Source organism: Notolepis coatsorum (assembly GCF_963971535.1).
Source record: "Notolepis coatsorum genome assembly, chromosome: 16".
NCBI lineage: Eukaryota > Metazoa > Chordata > Actinopteri > Aulopiformes > Paralepididae > Notolepis > Notolepis coatsorum.
This window is the reverse complement of record NC_140180.1, coordinates 8,438,839-8,465,057: the sequence shown is the minus strand read 5'-3', so window position 1 is coordinate 8,465,057 and position 26,219 is coordinate 8,438,839. Positions and strand designations below refer to the sequence as shown.

General features: G+C 44.1%; 1 protein-coding gene across 1 annotated transcript; it reads left to right on the top strand.

Moving 5' to 3' along the window:
* Positions 1 to 1,198: 1,198 nt before the first annotated feature.
* On the top strand, positions 1,199 to 21,886 carry LOC311242534 (LON peptidase N-terminal domain and RING finger protein 3-like; the record flags this gene model as incomplete). The annotated part of the gene is made up of 12 exons (XM_084331492.1): positions 1,199 to 1,955; positions 6,443 to 6,561; positions 7,024 to 7,146; positions 9,041 to 9,184; positions 9,297 to 9,459; positions 10,211 to 10,295; positions 10,765 to 10,879; positions 11,808 to 11,929; positions 14,405 to 14,563; positions 15,987 to 16,149; positions 19,765 to 19,917; positions 21,728 to 21,886. The coding sequence occupies 12 exons, from the start codon at positions 1,199 to 1,201 to the stop codon at positions 21,884 to 21,886; spliced, it is 2,262 nt and encodes a 753-aa protein (XP_084187618.1).
* Positions 21,887 to 26,219: the final 4,333 nt, after the last annotated feature.

Here is a 26,219-nt window from a genome sequence, read left to right as displayed (position 1 = left end):
CCGTAGGTGTTCTTTGAGAGTGGTTTTGAAAGTGGGATTCACATATTTTTACGGCTGTGGGTAGGGCGTTCCACATTGATGTGGCATAATTGCTAAACGTGTTTAGTCCCTTGTTTGAGCCGAATCTGGGTTTAACATGATTTGTGGAGCTCCCTCTGGTGTTGTGATCGTGGTATTCACTGACCTTTGGGAAGTATTTTGACATGTACATGGGTACCTTGGTCGTGTAGTGTATCTTGTAGACCAGGCCCATTGCAAGTTGCTGTACTCTGTCGTCTACTCTAAGCCATCCTAGGTTGTCAAAGTGAGCAGGGGTGAGGTGGGTTCTAGGAGTAAGGTCAAGCAGTAGTCTGACCAGTTTGTTTTGAGATGTTTGTAATTTAGTTTTTAGCGCCTTTGAGGTGCTTTGGTACCATGAGGTGCAAGCATAGTCGTAGTACCCTTGAATGAGTGCTCCTGCCAGAGTCTTCAGGGTATTCTTGTTTACCAGAGAGGAGATCCGGTACAAGAATCGAGTTCGTTGGTTGACTTTTTTTTATTACATTGGATGCCATTTTGTCACAGGAAAGATTAGCCTCTAGGATGGAACCCAGGTAGGTAATTTCATCTTTCCTTGTTGAAAAGTCTGTCGGTCTTGCTGAGTTTGTTATTGTTATTGTTATTCCTGATGACTTGTCGTACAGAACTTGTAAGTCGCTTTGGATAAAAGCGTTTCAGCTAAATGACTAAATGTAAAATGTGTCCAGGGGCCGGGTACCATTGTAGGCGGTGTTGGAGCGTTTTTTTGTTTTGTTTTGTCTATGCTTTTTTGTGTAACCGTTGCATAAGGGCTCACCCAATCACAACAGCTTGCGCGCGTCACATGATACACCACTTTTACATAACCCCCCCCCCCCCCCCCCCCTCTACTGGCCATTGGGAATAATATCTTTGCTGCCTTATTGGCTTGCCTAGTAGTGTAATTCAACCAGGAATCATCATCCCACCACTTAATAAGCCGTGCTGCAGACTGTGACTCCTGCACAACACGATGGGACAAAGAAGAAGCAGACAGCAGAGCAGCAGCAGCAACTAGAGAATGAAACTGCTGTGCTGCTCCTCCTCCGTGATGAGCGGCTCTCAGCAGCCGCCTGCCGGTGGCCCCGGTGCCGGTCTACTGGAGGACCGGGGCACGGCGACCACCGCGGAGAGGGACTGCATGCTGCAGCTGGCGGCCGCGGCGTTCCAGGCGCGCAACTTCGACCTGGCCGCGGACATTTACGCGTGTCAGCTGGGGGAGCTGGAGCAGGAGCAGCAGCACGGAGGAGGAGGAGGAGGACCGGGAGGAGGAGACCGGGATCCCGGTGGTGGTGGTGGTGGTGGCCGCCGCCTGAAGCTGCTGCTGAAGCGGGCGGACGCGCTGGCTCACGGGGGTAAACTGACCGAGGCTTTCGCCGTGTACCGGGAGGCGGCGCGGATAGAGACGCTCCGACCTCCGCACCTGGAGACCCTGGTGGAGTTCCTGACCCAGCGCGTCCGCGGGAGGAGGAGGAGGAGGAGAGAGGAGGGTGAGGAGGAGGAGGTCGACCGGGGAGAGGGAGAGGGAGCTGCGGCGGGGGCCACCGACACCGGGTTCTCCTGTCGCATGTGCCGGGGCTTTCTGTCCGAGCCGGTGACTCTGCCGTGCTGCGGACACACCTTCTGCAAGAGGTGCCTGGAGAGGGAGAGAGGAGGACCGGAGCACCGGGAGTGCAGCAGCAGGGCCAGCTCCAGCAGGCTGACCACCACCACCACCGACGGCCACCACCACAGCCACCGGCACCACCACCGGGTGAACGTGGTGCTCAGCGGCCTGCTGGTGAAGTGGTTCCCCGGGCTGACCCGGGCGGCGAGCCTCCGACGCGAGGGGAACGGACTCTACGCGGAGAGGAAGATGGAAGCGGCGCTGGAGAAATACAACGAAGCCATAGTAATAGGTGAGGAGTCTGTCGGACACAACATGAGCTTATTCTACAGAATGAATGAGAACTTTATTTAACAGATTGCAGAATGGGTACAATCCTGTACGGCGCAATACACACAATTGTTAAGGGGATGCAGACCAGAGAAAGACTTTCGTCTTGTTTACATCAGGGTCCCCCATTTTCAATTCATCATAACATACTAACATGACATACAGGTAGACAGTACTGTTACATCTAGACATTTATGACATACCAGAGTTTACAAATATATGGTACTGTTTGTGATACAAAAATAGTCTAAAAAAGAGAGTATATACATTTGAGGGGGAAGAAACTGTACATTGGATGAGGTGATGGTTTGAACCCCATCATCAGTGATGGTTTGAATGCTAGCAGTGATGGCTCCTTGAATCAGATATCGGTGATGGTTTGAATCATATCAGTGATTGATTGAAAATTAACAGATTGCAGAATGGGTACAGTACAATGATGGTTTGAACCCCATCATCAGTGATGGTTTGAATCATATCAGTGATGGTTTGAATGCTAGCAGTGATGGTATCAGTGATGGTTTGAATCATATCAGTGATGGTTTGAATCATATATGGTTTGAATCAGATATCAGTGATGGTTCGAATCATATCAGTGATGGTTTGAACGCTAGCAGTGATGGTTTGAATCATATCAGTGATGGTTTGAACGCTAGCAGTGATGATGGGTTGGAACAAGGAACGCTAGCGTGTATTGTTATGTATAGACCATCACAACAACTGATTAATTGAAAATGGGGCACCCTGATGTAAACAAGACGAAAGTCTTTCTCTGGTCTGCATCCCCTTAACAATTGTGTGTATTGAGCTGTACTGTATTGTAACTATTCTGCAATATGTTAATAAAGTTTTCAATCAATCAATCAATCAATCAACAACACTTCCGGTATTTTAGCTCATAGAGAGATCGGGTGGAGGTGGGGCGGGGGCACTTACGCAAGGCGGCTCTAATCAACGTGCATTCATTTCGATCCCCTCGCGCTCCCTTCCCCCCTCACGAGCTCCATGTAACGCGGAAGTGCAGTGGTCTCTCTCTCTATGACGAGGGCAATGTGTTGGGTAACACCGTGTGGGCGGGGCCTCAGGACTAACCGTTGCATAAGCAGCGCATTTCCACGTTGTGTAACTCGGCGGAGGGCCAACACAATTTAGGTCAATACTACAGGGTCAGCTTGTTTTAGTCTAGTCTAGTCTGGTTTAGTGCTACTAGTCTATTTTTAGTTTAGAACAATGTTAGGCTGCTGGCTTACTTGGTCATTAAACGAACCACAAGGCGGTGGTGGTTCCTGCTGCACGTATTGTCTCTTCTTTACCTGCATGTTGGTGCTGTTTAGCATAGCATGTTTCTTATGTCACAACATTCCTACTAAAGGGAGGGTTGAGTGACCCGCCCTGTTTCACGCTTAGATAATAGATGGATACATACACACTGTACACATACATAGAGATGTGTCAGACTGTGGTTGTACTGGGCAGCTCCTAGTGGTCAACAGTGTCAGACTGTGGTTGTACTGGGCAGCTCCTAGTGGTCAACAGTGTCAGACTGTGGTTGTACTGGGCAGCTCCTAGTGGTCAACATTGTCAGACTGTGCTTGTACTTACTGATATGTACTTGTAAATATCCTAACCCAACCCCCTCCAATGTACAGTCATTTACCTAGTATGGTTTTGTCAATAGTTCAATGTACAATTGTGTTTGTTTGTACAGTGTCTCCTCCCCCCCCCCCCTCAATGTACAGTGTTACTTGTTTATACAGTGTGCCCCCCGCCCCCCCCCCCCCCCCCCCCCCCAACCACCTCCAATGTAAATTACCCAGTATGGTTGTCAATATCCCAATGTACCCAACCCCCCCCCACCCAACCTCCTCCAATGTACAGTTTCTACGTCAAATGTATATACTCCCTTTTCTTGACTCCTTCTGTATCACAAACAGTACTGTATTTGCAAATCTGGTATGTCATAAATGTATAGATGTAGCAGTACTGACTATCTGTATGTCATGTATGTCATATATGTCTATATGAATTGAAAATGGGGGACCCTGATGGAAACAAGACAAACGTCTTTCTCAGGTCTGCATCCCCTTAACAATTGTATGTATTGAGCCGTACTGTATTGTACCCATTCTGCAATCTGTTAAATAAAGTTTTCATTCATTCATTCATACTGGTCAGCTCCTAGTGGTCAACAGCGTCAGACTGTGGTTGTACTGGGCAGCTCTTAGTGGTCAACAGCGTCAGACTGTGGTTGTACTGGTCAGCTCCTAGTGGTCAACAGTGTCAGACTGTGGTTGTACTGGGCAGCTCCTAGTGGTCAACAGTGTCAGACTGGTTGTACTGGTCAGCTCCTAGTGGTCAACATTGTCAGATTGTGGTTATACTGGGCAGCTCCTAGTGGTCAACAGTGTCAGACTGTGGTTGTACTGGTCAGCTCCTAGTGGCCAACAGTGTCAGACTGTGGTTGTACTGGGCAGCTCCTAGTGGTCAACAGTGTCAGATTGTGGTTGTACTGGTCAGCTCCTAGTGGTCAACAGTGTCAGATTGTGGTTGTACTGGCCTGGGCAGCTCCCAGGTAGGAGAAGTCTGTTCATGATATGGTTTCAGCCACTGATGATAAATAAAAACCAAAACAAATGTGCCTCCTCTAAACGCACATTTGTTAATGTGTATTATTTGCACATTATGTCTTCCTGGTTATTATCTAACCGTACTATGGGTGACCTTGATAGCGCCGTGTGGTTTTATAAGACGAAGAGTTTTTGTTTTGTTTTATAAGATGTTTTGTAACATGTAGCGGATGAACACACTTGTCTATAAAACATCTCTTCAGGAACTAAAGGAAGAGAGAAGAGGGGTTATGATAAGGGGAGAGGACCACTCTCATTTTCAGTAACATTTCCAGACTGCTGAATCACTCTCTCTCTCCCTCTCCTCAGACAACAGCTCATCCAGAACCAGGGGGCTGTGTCTCTTAAAGGCTCAATGGGCTGGGCGATATAACTATAAATATCGCGATATATTTTAATAATCGATATCGGAAAAAAAATATATAGAGAAAAAAAATATAGATTTATTTTTTATTTTTATTTTTTACCTGCAACAGGGCAGGTTTAAAACCAGAGACAGTGGACAGACTTGTCTTTCTTGCCTGCAACTTAAAGTAATGGCTTTGCTTGTCCAAATGACAATACTGACCAAATTGAAATTTATTTTTCTCTTATTTTGTTTGTTTTCTAATTTAAAATACAGTTTGAAACCGTCTGTACACAGTAGGCTATGTGTGCTAGCAGAGCTAGTCTCCAGTCATGAGTCACGGTGCACATGTGCGGTGGTTTGTCCACCAAAAAACCGCCAAAAGATAGAAAAGAAACTAGCAGAGCCAGAACTGTTCAACTCCCCTGGAGCCACAGCCAGCAGAGAAGCCGGTTTACTTTAGCTTTTAAACCAGCTGCAGCCTGAGAACTGGAGTGTGAGGGGATGTAACACTAAAGATGGCGGCAACGACAAAGAATTGCTGCAAAATAAACATACATCTGTTGTTTAAAATTTTTTATTTTTTTTTGTATACTTATAACAATTTCGATAATTATCGATATCGTGTGATATGATAACATTATCATATCGTTATCGCGATATGATTTTTTTGCCATATCGCCCAGCCCTACTCAATCAGTGATCCTAATGTAAACAAATGACTAGCCCGCCTCACCACCAAAAATAAAAACGTAGGAATGGAAACATGTTTTAGATAGACTGAGCTGTTGGTACACAGACTAAAGCCCAGACCTCACCACACCCCTGAGCAGCGCATGTGTGCTGCTGAACCTCTTGCTTTTCATTTAGTTAACAGGTTAGAGCAGCTACACAGTGACCATGTTAACAGGTTAGAGCAGCCACACAGTGACCATGTTAACAGGTTAGAGCAGCTACACAGTGACCATGTTAACAGGTTAGAGCAGCTACACAGTGACCATGTTAACAGGTTAGAGCAGCTACACAGTGACCATGTTAACAGGTTAGAGCAGCTACACAGTGACCATGTTAACAGGTTAGAGCAGCTACACAGTGACCATGTTAACAGGTTAGAGCAGCTACACAGTGACCATGTTAACAGGTTAGAGCAGCTACACAGTGACCATGTTAACAGGTTAGAGCAGCTACACAGTGACCATGTTAACAGGTTAGAGCAGCTACACAGTGACCATGTTAACAGATTAGAGCAGCTACACAGTGACCATGTTAACAGGTTAGAGCAGCTACACAGTGACCAGTGACCATGTTAACAGGTTAGAGCAGCTACACAGTGACCATGTTAACAGATTAGAGCAGCTACACAGTGACCATGTTAACAGGTTAGAGCAGCCACACAGTGACCATGTTAACAGGTTAGAGTGCCTTATCTATCGATCGATCGATGGCCATCTATGATGTATTTCCTGTGCGTTTCAGCTCCCAGAGATCACATCCTGTTCAGTAATCGCTCTCAGATCCTGAACAGTCTGAGACGCTACGAGGAGGCTCTGAGAGACGCTGACGAAACCTGCTCCCTGATGCCCTATTGGGCCAAGGTAAGACAGAGAGAGACGGACGGGCGGATAGATACTATAGGTGGATAGACAGACAGACAGACATAGATGGACAGACAGACAGACAGACGGACGGATGGACAGACGGATGGACAGACGGATGGACAGACGGATGGACAGACGGATGGACAGACGGATAGACAGACGGATGGACAGACGGATGGACAGACGGATGGACAGACGGATGGACGGACAGACGGATGGACAGACAGACGGATGGACGGACAGACGGATGGACAGACGGATGGACAGACAGACGGATGGACAGACGGATGGACAGACGGACGGATAGACGGACAGACAGACAGACAGACAGACAGACAGACAGACAGACAGACATAGATGGATAGATAGACAAACAGACAGACAGATGGACAAACGGATGGATAGATAGATCGCTGTTTCACTGTTTCCTAAGCAGGTTGTTGTGTGTCCACTGTCCAGGGTCACGTCCGGAGAGCCCAGGCGCTGGTAGCTCTTGGTCGGACAGAAGAGGCCCTGAGGGAATACCTGCTCTGTCTGTCCCTGGAGGCCGACTGTCGCCTGGCCCACACCGAGACACACAAGGTACCGTTCTGTTCTGTGATTTCGTTATCGAAATTAATCGTTGTGAGGTTGCATCGTTACACCGCTAATATTATACCATTCTGTTGTGTTCTGTTCTGTTGTATTGTATGTCTGGCAGAGCAAGGTATACACAGGGTAGATATTTCATTGTCCGTGTCTTACTGCTGTAATACACAGGAAGTGGAATCGAAACGCTGTCAGTGGTGCTGTTGCTGTTGACTCTATTTGTGATCAGGCTCCCTCCACAAGCTTTAAATAGCTTCTTGGGAGACCTGGCACATGCACACAATCTCGACGATGATGTTTTCACATGAAGATATGTATATGTAATATATCTGTTCACTCCACCCAGGGCCTAACAAAATAAATAGTTTGGTCCTGTTGCTGTTAAGGCCATGGGTAGGTAGGGAATTTCTTTTCTTTTTCTATTTTCTTTTTTCCCACAGTGACTATGGATAGGGAATCTTTTTTTATTTAATAACATTTTTCACGACAACATGGATGCATGTACTCTGCCAGCATGTTTAATATCCATAATACTAAAAGGTAAAATACAAAGACACTGTACTACAATGTACAAAGGTAGTATAAAAAATGCCACCCCTATAAATACTACTCACTAAATATCCTGACGTCAGAGAGCTGTGCAAATATTGTGAAATACTTGCCTTTTTTAAATATATTCTCATTATTGACATGGACTGCACTTTTTTTTTTTTTACTAAGATTTAATTAAACTTTATTTTTTTTACAAACTCATAAAATAAATTTGGGTCGCACATAAATCGGCAGGGTCGGTCGGCAACCGGAACCAAACGATTTATTTTGCATGGCCCAGGCTCAAGCTGTCAGTGTTGCTGTTGACAACGGATAACCCTGCCGATCTGTCGCCTGTCTTCCCGCTACTCACGACTCACGACTCACTCACTATGCTGAGTCACAACACTGTGATTATTACAGGGAGCCAAATGATCCAATGCTGCTTCTGCTGCTGCTTTGCAGCACACACCACACAGACACTGTTGTGTTCTAGTGCTATTCACCACGGTTTCTGCTGCCAGTCTATGCTGTTTTGTTATTTCCCATATTTGATCCTGTTTGTTGACGTCACTGCTGCAAGGCAGAGGAGCCCAGGACTGAACCATTTCACCTCTCTGTAGGAAGTAACCACGTGACGTGACGAGACAAATCTGATTCTGAATTCTCTCTCCTCGCTCCTCCTCCTCTCTCCCTCTCCTCGCCTCTCCTCTCCTCTCCTTCTCTCCCTCTCCTCTCCTCCTACCCCCCCTCTCCTTGCCTCTCCTCTCCACCCTCTCCTCTCCACTTTAAAAATAGTATAGTATAACCTGAGATTGTATAAATTAGCATGTACAGAAAGACCCAGTGCCCCCATCCGTAGCTAACAGTGTATTGCACTACCAAAGGACCTAGCATGTCCTCCATGCTCTGTAAATAACTTATGTACATATACCGATATGCCCTACTATGTTACTTGTTTATTGCACAATGTTACTTGTTTATTGCACAATGTTGTTCTATTGGATTCTATTATATGTTATTACTACTGTATTGCACATCGTTGCGGGCAAGACCACCCGCATTTCATTGTATACTTGTATGCCGTGACAAATAAAACTCTTGACTCTTGACTTGACTTGACTTGACTCCTCCTCTCCACCTCTCTCCTCGCCTCTGCTCTCCTCTCCTCTCTCTTCCTCTCTCTCTCTTCCTCTCTCCTCTCCTCTCCTCTCCTCCTCCTCTCCTCTCCTCTCCACCTCTCTCCTCGCCTCTGCTCTCCTCTCCTCCTCTCTTCCTCTCTCTTCCTCTCTCCTCTCCTCCTCTCTCCTCCCCTCTCCTCTTTCTTCCTCTCCTCTCCTCTCCTCTCCTCTCCTAGCTCCTCAGTGATCTCCTGGCTCCAGACCCGGTTCCAGACAGACTCCTGGACTCCAGAAGTCACCTCAAGAATATCATGCACCCAGCCGAACAAACACACGCACACGCACACGCACACGCCCTGCCTGCTGCCTGCACCTCTAAGGTAAAGATCTCACCCCTCTAGTATCCAGACACTTGCAACCTTTTAGAACTCTGATTTAAAAGGAAGGATGACGGATTGTTAACGGGTGTTTCTTTGTCTCTCCCTCTCTCAGAACCTCTCTCTCAGTAAATATCCATCCGAGTCGAAGCTGTCAATCTCCTCTGCAATCAACTACCCACAATCCCCCTCGGAGAGATCAGAGGGCACGGAGGTCAAAGGTCACGGCGAGATGGAGGGCTGGACGGTGGCGCGAGCGCTCAAGCGGAAACGAAGGAGTGGAGAGGAGGAGGAGGAGGGAGGAGAGAGGAGAGAGGACTGGAAGAGATTCAAACCAGGTGAATATATATATACACACACACACACACACACACACACACACACACACACACACACACACACACACCCACCCCCCCCAAGACATGCAGACATACATGTGCACAACTCGCTCTCAATAATCCACAAAAGTGATATTCCACTTGTCCCGCCCCCCTTCGAAATAACTTAATTTTAACATTGAGCAGCTAACCGCTGGCTAGGTTAACTCATCAGTTAGAAATACTGTATCTTTAGTTGACACTGTGCTAGCTTCCAGCAGACGGTTAGCATGGGAGTTGGCTAGCTACTGTACCTGGCTAGCTATGACATAATGTCAGCTAAACTAAACTTGTGTGTTTCTAGATAGTTATAGATCAAGTTTCAAGTTTCTTTATTAGTTGTCATACAAAAATACAGAATACTTTTATATGAAATGCTTCTTTCTGTTTTGCTCCTGAGAGTGTGCTAGATAAAAATAGATAAGTATAAAATAGAAAGTCAAGTACGTAGACAAGTGTAGACTCATTAATGCTGATAAGTAGACTAATTAATGCTGAGGATTTTTAAACCAGATGAACCAGATTCACCTTTGAACCAGTGGGCGGGGCCTAGTGGAATGTCGCTTCTGTGGTCTAATAGGTCTATTATTCCCTCCAGTTCAATAGGTCAGCTGATTTAATCTTCTTAACCAATCATCTCTCTCTTGTTCAGAGTCTTCGGATGTGATTGGTTCATGGAGTCCTGTGGTTGGTAACCTCATCGACCCCACAGATCTGGAATGTTCTCTGTGTATGAGGTGAGGATAAACACTAGAACCCCTCCACTTCCTTTGGAACTACTCCTCTTCCTCTAGAAGCCCTCCTCTTCCTCTAGAACCCTCCTCTTCCTCTAGAAGCCCTCCACCTCCTCTAGAACTACTCCTCTTCATTTAGAACCCCTCCTCTTCCTCTAGAACCCCTCCACTTCCTCTATAACTCCCCCTCTTCATCTAGAACCCCTCCACTTCCTCTATAACTCCCCCTCTTCATCTAGAACCCCTCTTCCTCTAGAACCCCTCCCCCTCTAGAACCCCTCCTCTTCCTCCTGAACCCTCCTCTTCCTCCTGAACCCCTCCCCTTCCTCCTGAACCATCCTCTTCCTCCTGAACCAGGCACCCCTGTCTAAAGCAGGAGTGATACGAGTGTGTGGATGACCTCACTGTGAGACGGGTCAGCCGCTCTGACATCCAGTTGTTCTGACGCGGTTCTGTCGGTGTCCCGGGTCAGGTTGTTCTACGAGCCGGTGACGACGCCCTGCGGCCACTCCTTCTGCCTGCAGTGTCTGGAGAGGTGTCTGGACCACAACCCCAAGTGCCCCCTCTGCAAGGAGGAGCTGTCCGAGGTAGGGGGCCGGGGGCCACGCCCGCCCACAGAATATGAGTTTGTGTCGTTGTCTCGTGGGGCTGAGCCCAAACGTTCGAACGCTCTGACCTTCGTTTTTTGTCACGTTGGCGTTCGAATTCTAAATCGACATTCGAATTTATTATTTTTAATAAAAACTTTTTTTTTGTCTTTTCATTCTGTTTAAACCAATGGTTTTTTCTTCTTCACAGTTTGCAGATAAAGATTAGGCTACACTAATATTATAGTATTAAAACTGTTATATTAGTTATATTCGTTAAAGAAAGTTGATTTAATAAAAAAAAAAAAAATACTAATAGATTAAAGACTAATTTAATCAGATGAATTACTTTATTCAAATTGAGGATTTAGTTTGAGGATATATATATATATATATATATATATATTTTATTTTTATTTTTTATTATTAAAAACGAAGGTTCGAACGTCCGTTTCGGAAAAACCATGACCGAGTTCGAATCCCAAAAACAGGCTCCGGGGACAGCCCTATTATCTTGTAATACAGTTGTCATGGTGATGTATCATTCACAATGGTCTGACTGTTGTCTTACCTTTTTGAATACACTTTTTTTTTTTTTTTTTTTTATTATTAATTAACTTACAATATGTAGAAATCCATACCTTTTTGTATGGATCCGTGATGGTATACCTTCATATTCTACCCCTAGTAGTAAAATATTACATGATTATACTATTATAATCTATAATATATATATATATATATACTATATACACCCCCCCCAATTTTTTTTATTTTATTAAAACATTCCACAATTAGTTACACTATACATATTAATGATTGATCATTATATGAATGTAATATACTTATGTATAAATATGTAAACTATTTTTATAATTATAAAGTAAAATATGTAACCATGAAAATGTTTCTCTCTCTCTCTCTCTAGTATCTGTCTCAGAGGCAGTACCATAAGACAGTGTTGATGGAGAGTCTGATCTTCAGGTTTCTTCCATCAGAACTTTCAGACAGACGGCAGGTCAACCATGAGGAGCTGGCCGAACTCTCCAAGTAAGTACACCTCCTTCCTCCTCTCTTCTCCTTGCTCCTCCTCTACTCTCCTCCTCTTTTTTCCTTGCTCCTCCTCTACTCTCCTCCTCTCTCCCCTATTCTTCTCGCTCCTCCTCTATGCTCCTCTTCTCCTTGCTCCTCCTCTCTTCTCCTCTCTCTTTTCCTTGCTCCTCTCTCCTCCTCTCTTCTCCTTGCTCCTCCTCTCTTTTCCTTGCTCCTCCTCTACTCTCCTCTCTTCTCCTTGCTCCTCCTCTCTTTTCCTTGCTCCTCCTCTCTTCTCCCCTCTCTTTATCTTGCTCCTCTCTCCTCCTCTCTTCTCCTTGCTCCTCCTCTCTTTTCCTTGCTCCTCCTCTACTCTCCTCGCTCCTCCTCTCTTCTCCCCTCTCTTTTTCTCGCTCCTCTCTCCCCTCTCTTTTTCTCGCTCCTCTCTCCCCTCTCTTTTCCTTGCTCCTCCTCTACTCTCCTCGCGCCTCCTCTCTTCTCCCCTCTTTATCTCACTCCTCCTCTCTCCCCTCTCTTTTTCTCGCTCCTCCTCTACTCTCTCCTCTCCTTGCTCCTCCTTACACAGTACAACAGACAAACGCAACACATACAGTACAATGTATAAGAACGTGCCTATCTCCTCTCTCTCTCTCTCTGCAGTCTGAATAAGAACGTGCCTATCTCTTCTCTCTCTCTCTCTCTCTCTCTCTCTCTCTCTCTCTCTCTGCAGTCTGAATAAGAACGTGCCTATCTCTTCTCTCTCTCTCTGCAGTCTGAATAAGAACGTGCCTATCTCCTCTCTCTCTCTCTCTCTCTCTCTCTGCAGTCTGAATAAGAACGTACCTATCTTCTCTCTCTCTCTCTCTCTCTGCAGTCTGAATAAGAACGTGCCTATCTCTTCTCTCTCTCTCTGCAGTCTGAATAAGAACGTGCCTATCTTCTCTCTCTCTCTCTCTCTCTCTCTCTCTCTCTGCAGTCTGAATAAGAACGTACCTATCTCCTCTCTCTCTCTCTCTCTCTCTCTGCAGTCTGAATAAGAACGTACCTATCTTCTCTCTCTCTCTCTCTCTCTCTCTCTCTCTGCAGTCTGAATAAGAACGTACCTATCTTCTCTCTCTCTCTCTCTCTCTCTCTCTCTCTGCAGTCTGAATAAGAACGTACCTATCTTCTCTCTCTCTCTCTCTCTCTCTCTCTCTCTCTCTCTCTCTCTCTCTGCAGTCTGAATAAGAACGTGCCTATCTCTTCTCTCTCTCTCTCTCTCTCTGCAGTCTGAATAAGAATGTGCCTATCTCTTCTCTCTCTCTCTCTCTCTCTCTCTCTCTCTCTCTGCAGTCTGAATAAGAATGTGCCTATCTCCTCTCTCTCTCTCTCTCTGCAGTCTGAATAAGAACGTGCCTATCTCCTCTCTCTCTCTCTCTTCAGTCTGAATAAGAACGTACCTATCTTCTCTCTCTCTCTCTCTCTCTCTCTCTCTCTCTCTCTGCAGTCTGAATAAGAACGTGCCTATCTCTTCTCTTTCTCTCTCTCTCTCTCTCTCTCTCTCTCTCTCTGCAGTCTGAATAAGAACGTGCCTATCTCTTCTCTCTCTCTCTCTCTCTCTCTCTCTCTCTGCAGTCTGAATAAGAACGTGCCTATCTCTTCTCTCTCTCTCTCTGCAGTCTGAATAAGAACGTGCCTATCTCCTCTCTCTCTCTCTCTCTCTCTCTCTCTCTCTCTGCAGTCTGAATAAGAACGTGCCTATCTCTTCTCTCTCTCTCTCTCTCTCTCTCTCTCTCTCTGCAGTCTGAATAAGAACGTGCCTATCTCCTCTCTCTCTCTCTCTGCAGTCTGAATAAGAACGTACCTATCTTCTCTCTCTCTCTCTCTCTCTCTCTGCAGTCTGAATAAGAACGTGCCTATCTCTTCTCTCTCTCTCTCTCTCTCTCTCTCTGCAGTCTGAATAAGAACGTGCCTATCTCTTCTCTCTCTCTCTGCAGTCTGAATAAGAACGTGCCTATCTCTTCTCTCTCTCTCTCTCTCTGCAGTCTGAATAAGAACGTGCCTATCTCCTCTCTCTCTCTCTCTCTCTGCAGTCTGAATAAGAACGTACCTATCTTCTCTCTCTCTCTCTGCAGTCTGAATAAGAACGTACCTATCTTCTTTCTCTCTCTCTCTCTCTCTCTCTCTCTCTCTCTCTGCAGTCTGAATAAGAACGTGCCTATCTCCTCTCTCTCTCTCTCTCTCTCTCTCTCTCTGCAGTCTGAATAAGAACGTACCTATCTCCTCTCTCTCTCTCTCTGCAGTCTGAATAAGAACGTGCCTATCTCCTCTCTCTCTCTCTCTCTCTCTCTCTCTGCAGTCTGAATAAGAACGTACCTATCTCCTCTCTCTCTCTCTCTCTCTGCAGTCTGAATAAGAACGTGCCTATCTTCTCTCTCTCTCTCTCTCTCTCTCTCTCTGCAGTCTGAATAAGAACGTACCTATCTCCTCTCCTCTCTCTCTCTCTCTCTGCAGTCTGAATAAGAACGTGCCTATCTTCGTGTGCACCATGGCGTTCCCCACAGTACCGTGCCCTCTGCATATCTTTGAGCCGTGTTACCGGCTGATGATCAGACGCTGTATGGAGACGGGAACCAAACGCTTCGGCATGTGTCTGGCTGACAACCTCAATGGGTAGGTACACTGTACCCTAACCTAACCTATCTTTTGTTTTATCCACTTTTTCTATTTTCTCCCATCCCAATTTTCGTATCGTCCAATTCAACCCTCCCCTGTCTTCGAACGCTGTTTCTTGCCTCCCACAAGCCGGCTGCAATGTGGACTAAGTCATACATAGCACGAGTCTCCTCCGATACTCGAGGTAACAGCAGTTGCATCTTTTCACCTGCGCGGCTTGATCTTTCAGCGTCAGGGGTCTGGGCTTTGGAGGGGCCCCGCCCCCGTCGCTTCCTGATTCTACTGCGCAGGCGCACCAACCGACCTGTAGGAGTCGCTGTCCACAACGCCCGATCCCCACCCATCAGTTTCCCTCCCCCTAATACTGCCAATGTGTATTAGTGCCGACGACCAACTAAACTGAAAGCAATGTGGAGCGCTGGGCTCGAACAGGGAGGCATTCCTGTTCGAGCCCAGTCTCCAGTATTCGTGGTGAGCGCCTTGCCCACTGCACCACGTAGCCGCCCTTAACCTAACCTAACCTAACTTAACCCCAACCTTACCTAACCCTAACATTACCTTACATTTCATTTTTACCGATGTTTTGTTAGATTTACCGAAAATAAGAATTTATCGGAAAAATGCTAATTATATCTCTTTTATCGTAAAACCGTGAGGAAATGACTGAATCCAGATTTAACCCTGCCGTTGGAAAGAGGAGCCTTTTCCCTATCCATAGATGTATTATGTGGCCATAATAAGGTCAAGGTCAAGGTCAAATATGAATTTATAATTAAAATCGATTATCATTTATTACTGTATCTACAAATCCTTCTGTTTTCATCTTCCCTTTATTAATTTGCTTAGATTTGTACACTTGATCTCAATAAGGTGGTGAATGAGCTCAGTGAGCAAGCTCGGTTCGCGCACAATTCTAACAGTGTTATTCACCGGCACAGATGCAAAAAAATATCATCATTTATATTCTCCTTTTTTTCATTAAAATTTACTCGAGCCTAGTAAGAGACACAATATTTCTGACACTGGGAATACATACCCCCAGGTCCCTAGATGTTCCTAGATACCAAGAACATGCAAATTTACCTTGTAGAAGTGGAGCAATCTTCCATTTACTTAGGCATGTACCTTTAGGCGAAATATCTGAAAATGGGGCTAATTTAACCCTAACCTTACCTAATTGAACGCTAACCTTACCTAACTTAACCCTAACCTAACTTAACCCTAACCTTACCTAACTTAACATAACATAAATCTAACCTTAACCTAACTCTAACCTAATGTAATCTATCCCGACTTAACCTAACCTTACCTAACCCTAACCTAACTCTCTATTTCTCTCTCTCTCTCTCTCTCTCTCTCTCTCTCTCTCTCTCTCTCTCTCTCTCTCTCTCTCTCTCTCTCTCTCTCCCTCTCCCTCTAGGTTTGCGGAGTACGGCTGCCTTTTAGAGATCCGTAATGTGGAGTTTTTCTCGGACGGCCGGTCGGTCGTGGACACCATCGGCAGAAGAAGGTTTAAAGTCCTTAAGCACCAACAGAGAGATGGATACAACACGGCGGACATAGAATACATAGAGGACATCAAGGTAGGATGGATGGAGAGATTATTGATAGATGGATTTCGAATGAATATGTTATTTACATGTTATGTATCACATTACATCACACTACATCACATCACACTACATTACACTACATCACATCACACTACATTACATCACACTACATTACATCACACTACATTACATTACACTACATCACACTACATCACACTACATCACATCACACTACATCACATCACACTACATAACATCACACTACATTACATCACACTACATCACACTACATCACACTACATAACATCACACTACATTACATCACACTACATCACACTACATTACACTACATCACACTACATTACACTACATAACATCACACTACATTACATCACACTACATCACACTACATTACACTACATCACACTACATAACATCACACTACATTACATCACACTACATCACACTACATTACACTACATCACACTACATTACATTACACTACATCACACTACATTACATCACACTACATCACACTACATTACACTACATCACACTACATAACATCACACTACATTACATCACACTACATCACACTACATTACACTACATCACACTACATTACATTACACTACATCACACTACATTACACTACATAACATCACACTACATTACATCACACTACATTACACTACATCACACTACATTACATTACACTACATTACACTACATCACACTACATTACATTACACTACATCACACTACATTACACTACATCACATCACACTACATCACATCACACTACATCACACTACATCACATCACACTACATCACACTACATCACATCGCACTACATCACACTACATCACATCACACTACATCACATCACACTACATCACACTACATCACATCACACTACATCACATCACACTACATCACATCACACTACATCACACTACATCACATCACACTACATCACATCACACTACATAGGCCTGCCGCGATAAGCAATAAATCGATTAATTGCCGCGATAATTAAAATTAATGCAATGATTTTGACGGGCGCGATTAATTGCTATTTGCGCGTTTGTTTTAATGAGGCGGAACCAGTGCCCCTTGTCAGTCACTGTCCGTGTTGGGAGGCGGGCCGCTGGCTTTACTACAGAGCACAGCAGCTCCGTGGGGCAACGCCACATAGCTTAACTACATTTCTCAATAGTGTTGCTCCTGCTCAGTTTTTACGTTTGGCGCCTCCCACTGAGACGTCTGAGCGCCGTGTGACGGGCTATCAAATAGTCATGTGAAAACCGAAAATCATGATCCAATTCTTTAGCGGAGTTCTCACTCGCTGTCTCAGCACAGACATGCAGCGCGCACCGCGCACTGCTGCTGCTGCTGCTACCCCCTCCCCACCTGTTTCTGTTTCTGTAACTATGTAACGTTAGTTAGCACTGCTGCTGCTGCTAATGCCTGCATGTAAACAGAGGCTATTGCCTCACCGTGACGTTAGTCTAGTCAGTGTGGGACCTTCGTGAGATAACGTTAGCTACCGTTACAAAATGACCCAGTCAACTATTCACTTAGTTTAATACACGAGGCATTGTGTAACGTTATCCAGCCGGCTAGCTACGGATAGCTCCCGACATCAACAAATCCTCCAGCAATAGTCCAGTGCATAATACCTCCGTTGGCTAGGTAACTAGTCACTACGAAATGTCGCAGTAAACTAAATAGTTCACTGAGGCGTTGTCCCAACGCCATCCAGCAGTAGCTACAGATAGCTCTTGGCATCAATATCCTACAACAACAACAACAACATGCGTATTCGAGTCCCTGGTTTACATCGCATGAGTGAGGGCTGCTGACTAGGGTCCAGGTGCAGCGCCGGGGAAAAGTCTAAAACACCGGAAAAGACGGAGCGGTGGGCTTCAAAATAAAAGTTTGGGGAAATAAATGTCTAAAAAAAAAAATCTCTAACCGGTCGCAATAATATCGCTTATCGCGATATTTTCGGGGGCAATTAATCGCCCAGCAAAATGTGTTATCGTGGCAGGCCTAACACTACATCACATCACACTACATCACATCACACTACATCACACTACATCACATCACACTACATCACATCACACTACATCACATCACACTACATCACATCACACTACATCACATCACACTACATTACATCACACTACATCACACTACATCGCATCACACTACATCACATCACACTACATCACACTACATCACATCACACTACATCACACTACATCGCATCACACTACATCACATCACACTACATCACACTACATCACATCACACTACATCACATCACACTACATTACATCACACTACATCACACTACATCGCATCACACTACATCACATCACACTACATCACATCACACTACATCACATCACACTACATCACACTACATCACATCACACTACATCACATCACACTACATCACATCACACTACATCACACTACATTACATCACACTACATCACATCACACTACATCGCATCACACTACATCACACTACATCACATCACACTACATCACACTACATCGCATCACACTACATCACATCACACTACATCACATCACACTACATCACATCACACTACATCACATCACACTACATCACATCACACTACATCACATCACACTACATCACACTACATCACACTACATCACATCACACTACATCACACTACATCACATCACACTACATCACATCACACTACATCACATCACACTACATCACATCACACTACATCACATCACACTACTTTACATCACACTACTTTACATCACACTACATCACATCACACTACACTACATCACACTACATCACATCACACTACATCACACTACATCACACTACTTTACATCACACTACATCACATCACACTACATCACATCACACTACATCACACTACATCACACTACATCACTTCACACTACATCACATCACACTACATCACTTCACACTACATCACACTACATCACACTACATCACATCACACTACATCACATCACTTTACATCACACTACATCACATCACTTTACATCATACTACTTTACATCACACTACATCACATCACACTACATCACATCACTTTACATCACACTACATCACATCACATCACACTACATCACATCACACTACTTTACATCACACTACATCACACTACATCACATCACACTACTTTACATCACACTACATCACATCACACTACATCACATCACACTACTTTACATCACACTACATCACATCACACTACATCACATCACACTACATCACATCACTTTACATCACACTACATCACACTACATCACATCACTTTACATCACACTACTTTACATCACACTACATCACATCACACTACATCACATCACTTTACATCACACTACATCACATCACACTACTTTACATCACACTACATCACACTACATCACATCACTTTACATCACACTACTTTACATCACATCACACTACATCACATCACTTTACATCACACTACATCACATCACACTACATAACCTCACACTACATCACACTCAAAATCAAATGTACCATGTTGAACTGTGTTACCATGTGATCACAATGAGTATAATAATTCTGTGTGTGTGTGTAGGTGGTGGAGAGTGTGGCTGAGCAGGAGCTGCGTTGTCTTCATGACATGGTGTACGAACAGGCGCTCCGCTGGGTCGACTCTCTGACGCCTCAGCAGAACCAGAGGATCGTCACTGCCTTCGGACACATGCCTGCTAAAGAGTCTGAACCACAGGTACACACACACACACACACATATATATATATATATATATATATATATATATATATACTAAGGCTGTCAAAGTTAACGCGGTATTAACGTGTTAACGCCCGATTCTATTAACGCCACAATTTTTTTTAACTCATGATTAACTTTTAATTTTTTTTTTTTTTTTTTTTACTAGACTTCACTCAGGTGTATTATTGATGCTCTCATTGATACTATGTTTGTTTCTGAAGTGTGTGTGTGTGTGTGAGAGATAGAGAGAGAGAGGGGGGGGTGAGAGAGATGAGGAAGGGGCAAGAGAGAAATAGAGCTGGGAGAGTGTGTGTGAGAGAGAGAGGGGCGGGGGTGTGTGTTCTCAGCCCTTGTGTGGGTGAATGTAACAAGTTCCTAACGTTTTCTTTCCCCTATTATTTCATGCACACTTTATTCATTGTTTTAAATTATTATTTTCTTTTAAGTTATTTTGTGCATCACTCTGTTTTGAATTTTGTGCAAATTTGCAATGCATGAGGGTCATCCTTTTGTGTTAAATGGCTGCATAAAGCAAGCATGTGTTGACTCATGTTGATAAGAGTATTAAAACTTGGAACTTGAAAAAGATCTGTTTAAGGTAGATACAAAAAAATAAAGAAAATTAACTGGACAATCATGCGATTAATCAGATTAAATATTTTAATCGATTGACGGCACTAATATATACACATATATATACACACATATATATATACACACATATATACACATATATATATATATATATATATATACAGTATATATTTTCCCTCATTGAAAATGCTAGGATCTGTGAATGCCCCGCCCCCCTCACGTCTTCCCCCAAACTGGTTAACTTTATCTTTTTCCACCTAAACAGTTTGCCAGAAATGTTGTTAAAACTAAGAGATTCACTGGGGAAAAAAACGTCATGTCAACAGTTAGCATTTCAGCTACCCTAACCCCCAGACACACCCAGAGCCCCCTAACCCACCCAACAACCAGCCCAGCTACCCTAACCCCCAGACACACCCAGAGCCCCCTAACCCACCTAGCAACCAGCCCAGCTAACCAACCTTTTAATTTGTCCATTTCTATGTTTGCCACTTCTAAAAGCTGCTGAAGGTCATCCCCCGAACATAAAATGTTTGCGTCATCCGCAAAGACAACAAGTTTCAGTATGTCAGATACTTTACAATACATCATTTATGTATAAAATGAACAAGTTGGGTCCCAATACTGACCCCTGTGGAACACCACAGGTAATGTTTAAGCATTGTGACTTGTGCTGACCCATCAGAACAAATTGCTGCCTGTTACTAATATAGCTTTTCAGCCAGTCTAGAGCAACCCCTCTGACACACCAAACCTGTCCACCTTTTTCAGTAAAATCTCATGATCTATTGTATCAAAAGCTTTTTTTAGGTCAATGAATAAAACAATACTGTTTGTTATTTAAGATGAGGTCGGACTCGGCACTGACAGATTTGTGTTCATTATGCTGCTTTTATAAAGCCTCAAATGACTGCTTACAATATACAATTTTGGCTGGTAGCTCTCGGCTAGGTGGTAAATTAAAAAGTAGATCTTGGTTCAAAAACGGTTGGGCACCCCTGCTCTATACCGTCCGTTATTTCCTCTACAAGCTCCATTAATGCCATGGAGGTAGATCTAGCTGTTCTAAAACCATACTGGCTGTCCATTAGGAGATTATGTTTTTCAATGAAAGTGTCTAATCTTGCAACATATATAGAGTGACAGGGGACTGGCCAGCGTGTCATGGCTGGCAGCTGTATGATCTCTCTCTCTCTCTCCCTCCCTCTAGGCCAGTCCTAACGGGCCCTCGTGGTGTTGGTGGCTGCTGGCCGTGCTGCCGCTGGAGGGCCGCGCTCAGCTTCCCTTCCTGGCCCTGACCTCCCTGAAGGAGCGTCTGAGCGGGATCCGCAGAGTGCTCCTCTTCATGGCCCGAAGCAGACACCGATGATGAGAAGAACCCTGGGAAATGTAGGACTCTCTTTCCCGCTGAACCCTGGGAAACGTAGGAACTTTCTCCCGCACGGCCCAGAGGAAAACGGAAAACGAACCCAACCACGCGGCCGTCGTCGTACATCTCGTCACGTCTCTCCTCTACGGCCGCGGAAACGCACCCCCCGGTGGGATCCAGTCGTTTCTGCAAATAGTTTTTTTTTTTTTTTTTTAGCGTTTGTTTTAACCTGTTAGGAGTGCCAGAAGGGAGGAGTTTAACCACACAGGTGGTTAATTAAAAAGAAAAAACGACTGACTGGGAATTTCAGACTATTTGAGCGTCTGTTTCAGTTCCTTTTCTGTGGTCGACGACCTACAAAGACACCACGGTGACCCACTCGTCTAACACCACTCGCCTGACGCCACCGGCAGGTTAAAACGAACACCACAGTGACCACTCGTCTAACACCACTCGCCTGACGCCACCGGCAGGTTAAAACGAACACCATCATGACCCACTCGTCGTCTAGCACCACTCGAGGAGCAGGTTAAAACGAACGGAACTATCGGCCCGGTACCTTTTTGTTCTGAGGAGTCCTCTCTGTCTCGTTCCTAAACAAAGCCGCGGCTCCTCTAGAGCACCACCTGTAATTAACCCCTCGCTGACCCGCAGAGTTTCTGACCTCATCGTAGCACCCGGCCAGCACAACGGGAAGCACAACCCCCCCTGACCCCTGACCCCTGACCCATGGTGAGAAGAAGGCCACAGCGTCACGCCAGAGGTGCCTCATGTCCTCATCAGGGCGGTTTGTCTGTCTTGTCCACCAAACTCTTGCCTTTGCGTGTAAATACTCTCTCTGGAGAAACATGACGATAACTTAACGTGTCGATAAGGACTCGGTCTTCCTTCTGCTAATTATTTTTTCTTTTTTTTTTTCTTTTTTTTTTTTAAATTATTTATAACAACCATGTTTACATTTTGTAGAAAAAGAGATATCGAGCTGCTCCCCTCCCCCGAGAGCTTTACAACAGCTGGACTATGGACACCATGTTTCTGGCTCTTCTCTTGACATGAACAAGTGTCGACCAGAGCGCCTACACACACACACACACACACACGCACCATCCATGACACCATCACCACCGCGGTGAGATGACTAACGCTCTAGAGATCAGCCGGTCGGTAGTCACCTGTTGCTTAGCGACAGCCATGGAGCAGGTTTGTGTCACCAACATGGCTTTAGCTGGACACTGTGTTGGTCAAGTCTTTCCATCTATCTGTGTCTCTGGTCAGACTGATTATTACTCTCGTTGTTGTCGTCGTGTGTGTGTGTATGTGTGTGTGTGCGTGTGTGTGTGTGTGTGTGAGCCAGTTGTATGTATTTGCAGACGGCTGACATCCTCTCTCATGTTATGATCAGGTATTTAATTTAGTATTTATAAAGATGTATTTTACACTTCAACTTAACATAAGTAAGGGAATCATGTGGTGCAGAGGGTTCTGGTGGGATTATAGTCTGGTGGGATTATAGTCTGGTGGGATTATAGTCTGGTGGGATTATAGTGTAGTCTGGTAGGATTATAGTCTGGTAGGATTATAGTGTAGTCTGGTAGGTTATAGTGTAGTCTGGTAGGATTATAGTGTAGTCTGGTAGGATTATAGTCTGGTAGGATTATAGTCTGGTAGAGTTATAGTCTGGTAGAGTTATACTGTAGTCTGGTAGGTTATAGTCTGGTAGGTTATAGTCTGGTAGGTTATAGTCTGGTAGGTTATAGTCTGGTAGGTTATAGTCTGGTAGGTTATAGTCTGGTAGAGTTATACTGTAGTCTGGTAGGTTATAGTCTGGTAGGTTATAGTCTGGTAGGTTATAGTCTGGTAGGTTATAGTCTGGTAGGTTATAGTCTGGTAGGTTATAGTCTGGTAGGTTATAGTCTGGTAGGTTATAGTCTGGTAGGTTATAGTCTAGTAGGTTATAGTCTGGTAGGTTATAGTCTGGTAGGTTATAGTCTGGTAGGTTATAGTCTGGTAGGTTATAGTCTAGTAGGTTATAGTCTGGTAGGTTATAGTCTGGTAGGTTATAGTCTGGTAGGTTATAGTCTGGTAGGTTATAGTCTGGTAGGTTATAGTCTGGTAGGTTATAGTCTGGTAGGTTATAGTCTGGTAGGTTATAGTCTGGTAGGTTATAGTCTGGTAGGTTATAGTCTGGTAGGTTATAGTCTGGTAGGTTATAGTCTAGTAGGTCTGGTAGGTTATAGTCTGGTAGGTTATAGTCTGGTAGGTTATAGTCTGGTAGGTTATAGTCTAGTAGGTCTGGTAGGTTATAGTCTGGTAGGTTATAGTCTGGTAGGTTATAGTCTGGTAGGTTATAGTCTGGTAGGTTATAGTCTGGTAGGTTATAGTCTGGTAGGTTATAGTCTGGTAGGTTATAGTCTAGTAGGTTATAGTCTGGTAGGTTATAGTCTGGTAGGTTATAGTCTGGTAGGTCTGGTAGGTTATAGTCTGGTAGGTTATAGTCTGGTAGGTTATAGTCTGGTAGGTTATAGTCTGGTAGGTTATAGTCTGGTAGGTTATAGTCTGGTAGGTTATAGTCTGGTAGGTTATAGTCTGGTAGGTTATAGTCTGGTAGGTTATAGTCTGGTAGGTTATAGTCTGGTAGGTTATAGTCTGGTAGGTTATAGTCTAGTAGGTTATAGTCTGGTAGGTTATAGTCTGGTAGGTTATAGTCTGGTAGGTTATAGTCTGGTAGGTTATAGTCTGGTAGGTTATAGTCTGGTAGGTTATAGTCTGGTAGGTTATAGTCTGGTAGGTTATAGAGGATTATCTAGTCTTGTAGGGTCAGTCAAGTCAAGTGTTCATAGCAGCATGGGGAGAGGAGGTACAGGCAGGAGAAAAGATAATTATAGAAATTGTAATAATAATAGTGCCATGGCAGTATATTTTATTATTATTATTATTATTATTATTATTATTATTATTATTATTATTATTATTATTATTATTATTATTATTATTATTATTATTATTATTATTATTATTATTAGGAACATAGAATCCTCCTGCAAGAAAGAAAGAAACACACATTTGAGTTGAGGTTTTCATGATGGCAGTGAAGGATTTCCAAATGCCTGGTCATTGAAAGAGGCTGTCTTCAAAAGAGGAAAATTATCATTTTCTTTCTATATTTTGGACGTTCCACATTTCTTTGTTTGTCGGGTTCTATAGATTACCACTGTTTTCTACTCTGTTGATTGTTACAATCTCCTAATTTTGTACAATACATTTTTTTCTATGCTCACGGTTTTGTTGTTAAAAATGTAATTATGTCAAATGAACAACGGGGATCATTTTGTATTCTAAATGGATGTGTTCTGACAGGCAGTACATCAGTAAAGTGAGTTGGTTCTGATGAAAACCCTCTCGTCTGCTGACGATATTGTATTGATGCGTTGTTTCAGATGATGTTACCTATTCTCGCTAGTGTTGTAATTCCCAACGTAATTCAAACCACAACAGCGGATAAATCAAAAGGCTATACTGCATAATGCATAAAGGCCTACAACTAATTAAAATTATAGTAGCAATAATGGTCAGTTAGTGACATGAGAAAATGAAACCTATGTATTAAATATTAGGGCATATTCCACCCTGTTCTTGAGAGAGATTATGAGGTCAAATAAAAATTGACGTTAAATTATCCCTTTAATTCAGTTGGATTATTCCAAGATCTTGGATGTTATGTTTCCATCTGTGAACATGTCATTGTCCTGGAGCTACTCTGACCCTCACCGCACCGAGGTTCCGCTTCGAGATTTCATAGATGCTTTTAAATTCATATCCAGAAATAACGATTGAATCAATACCAATACTACTACTACTACTACTAATGGATTGCATTTCTTTTTTAGGAAGAAAGTGAATTCAGTCGTTTAGTGGGCTTTTCTCCCCCCCCCCCCCCCCCCCTGTGTGGGTTTATCGTTCATCCGTGACATTTCTAGTGCCTTAAGTTGACATTTCTTCCATTTTGCTGCACAGTGGTAACACACACACACACACACACACACACACACACACACACACACACACACACACACACACACACACACACACACACACACACACACTGTAATCCGGTACCACAGTAGATTCCAGGCTGAGGGCTTCCTGGTTGGGGATGGGGCCGGTTACCGTCCTAGTGGGAACTTTAAATCTTACAAAATGAAAACGGCTTCCGCTGTGGTAAACTTCGACCGCTTCCAAACAGTAACAGTAACTCATTTCAGCGCACAAATACCTTAACCCTTTCACTGCCACACGACAGCCGGGTTAACCCTTTCACTGTGACAATACAGAA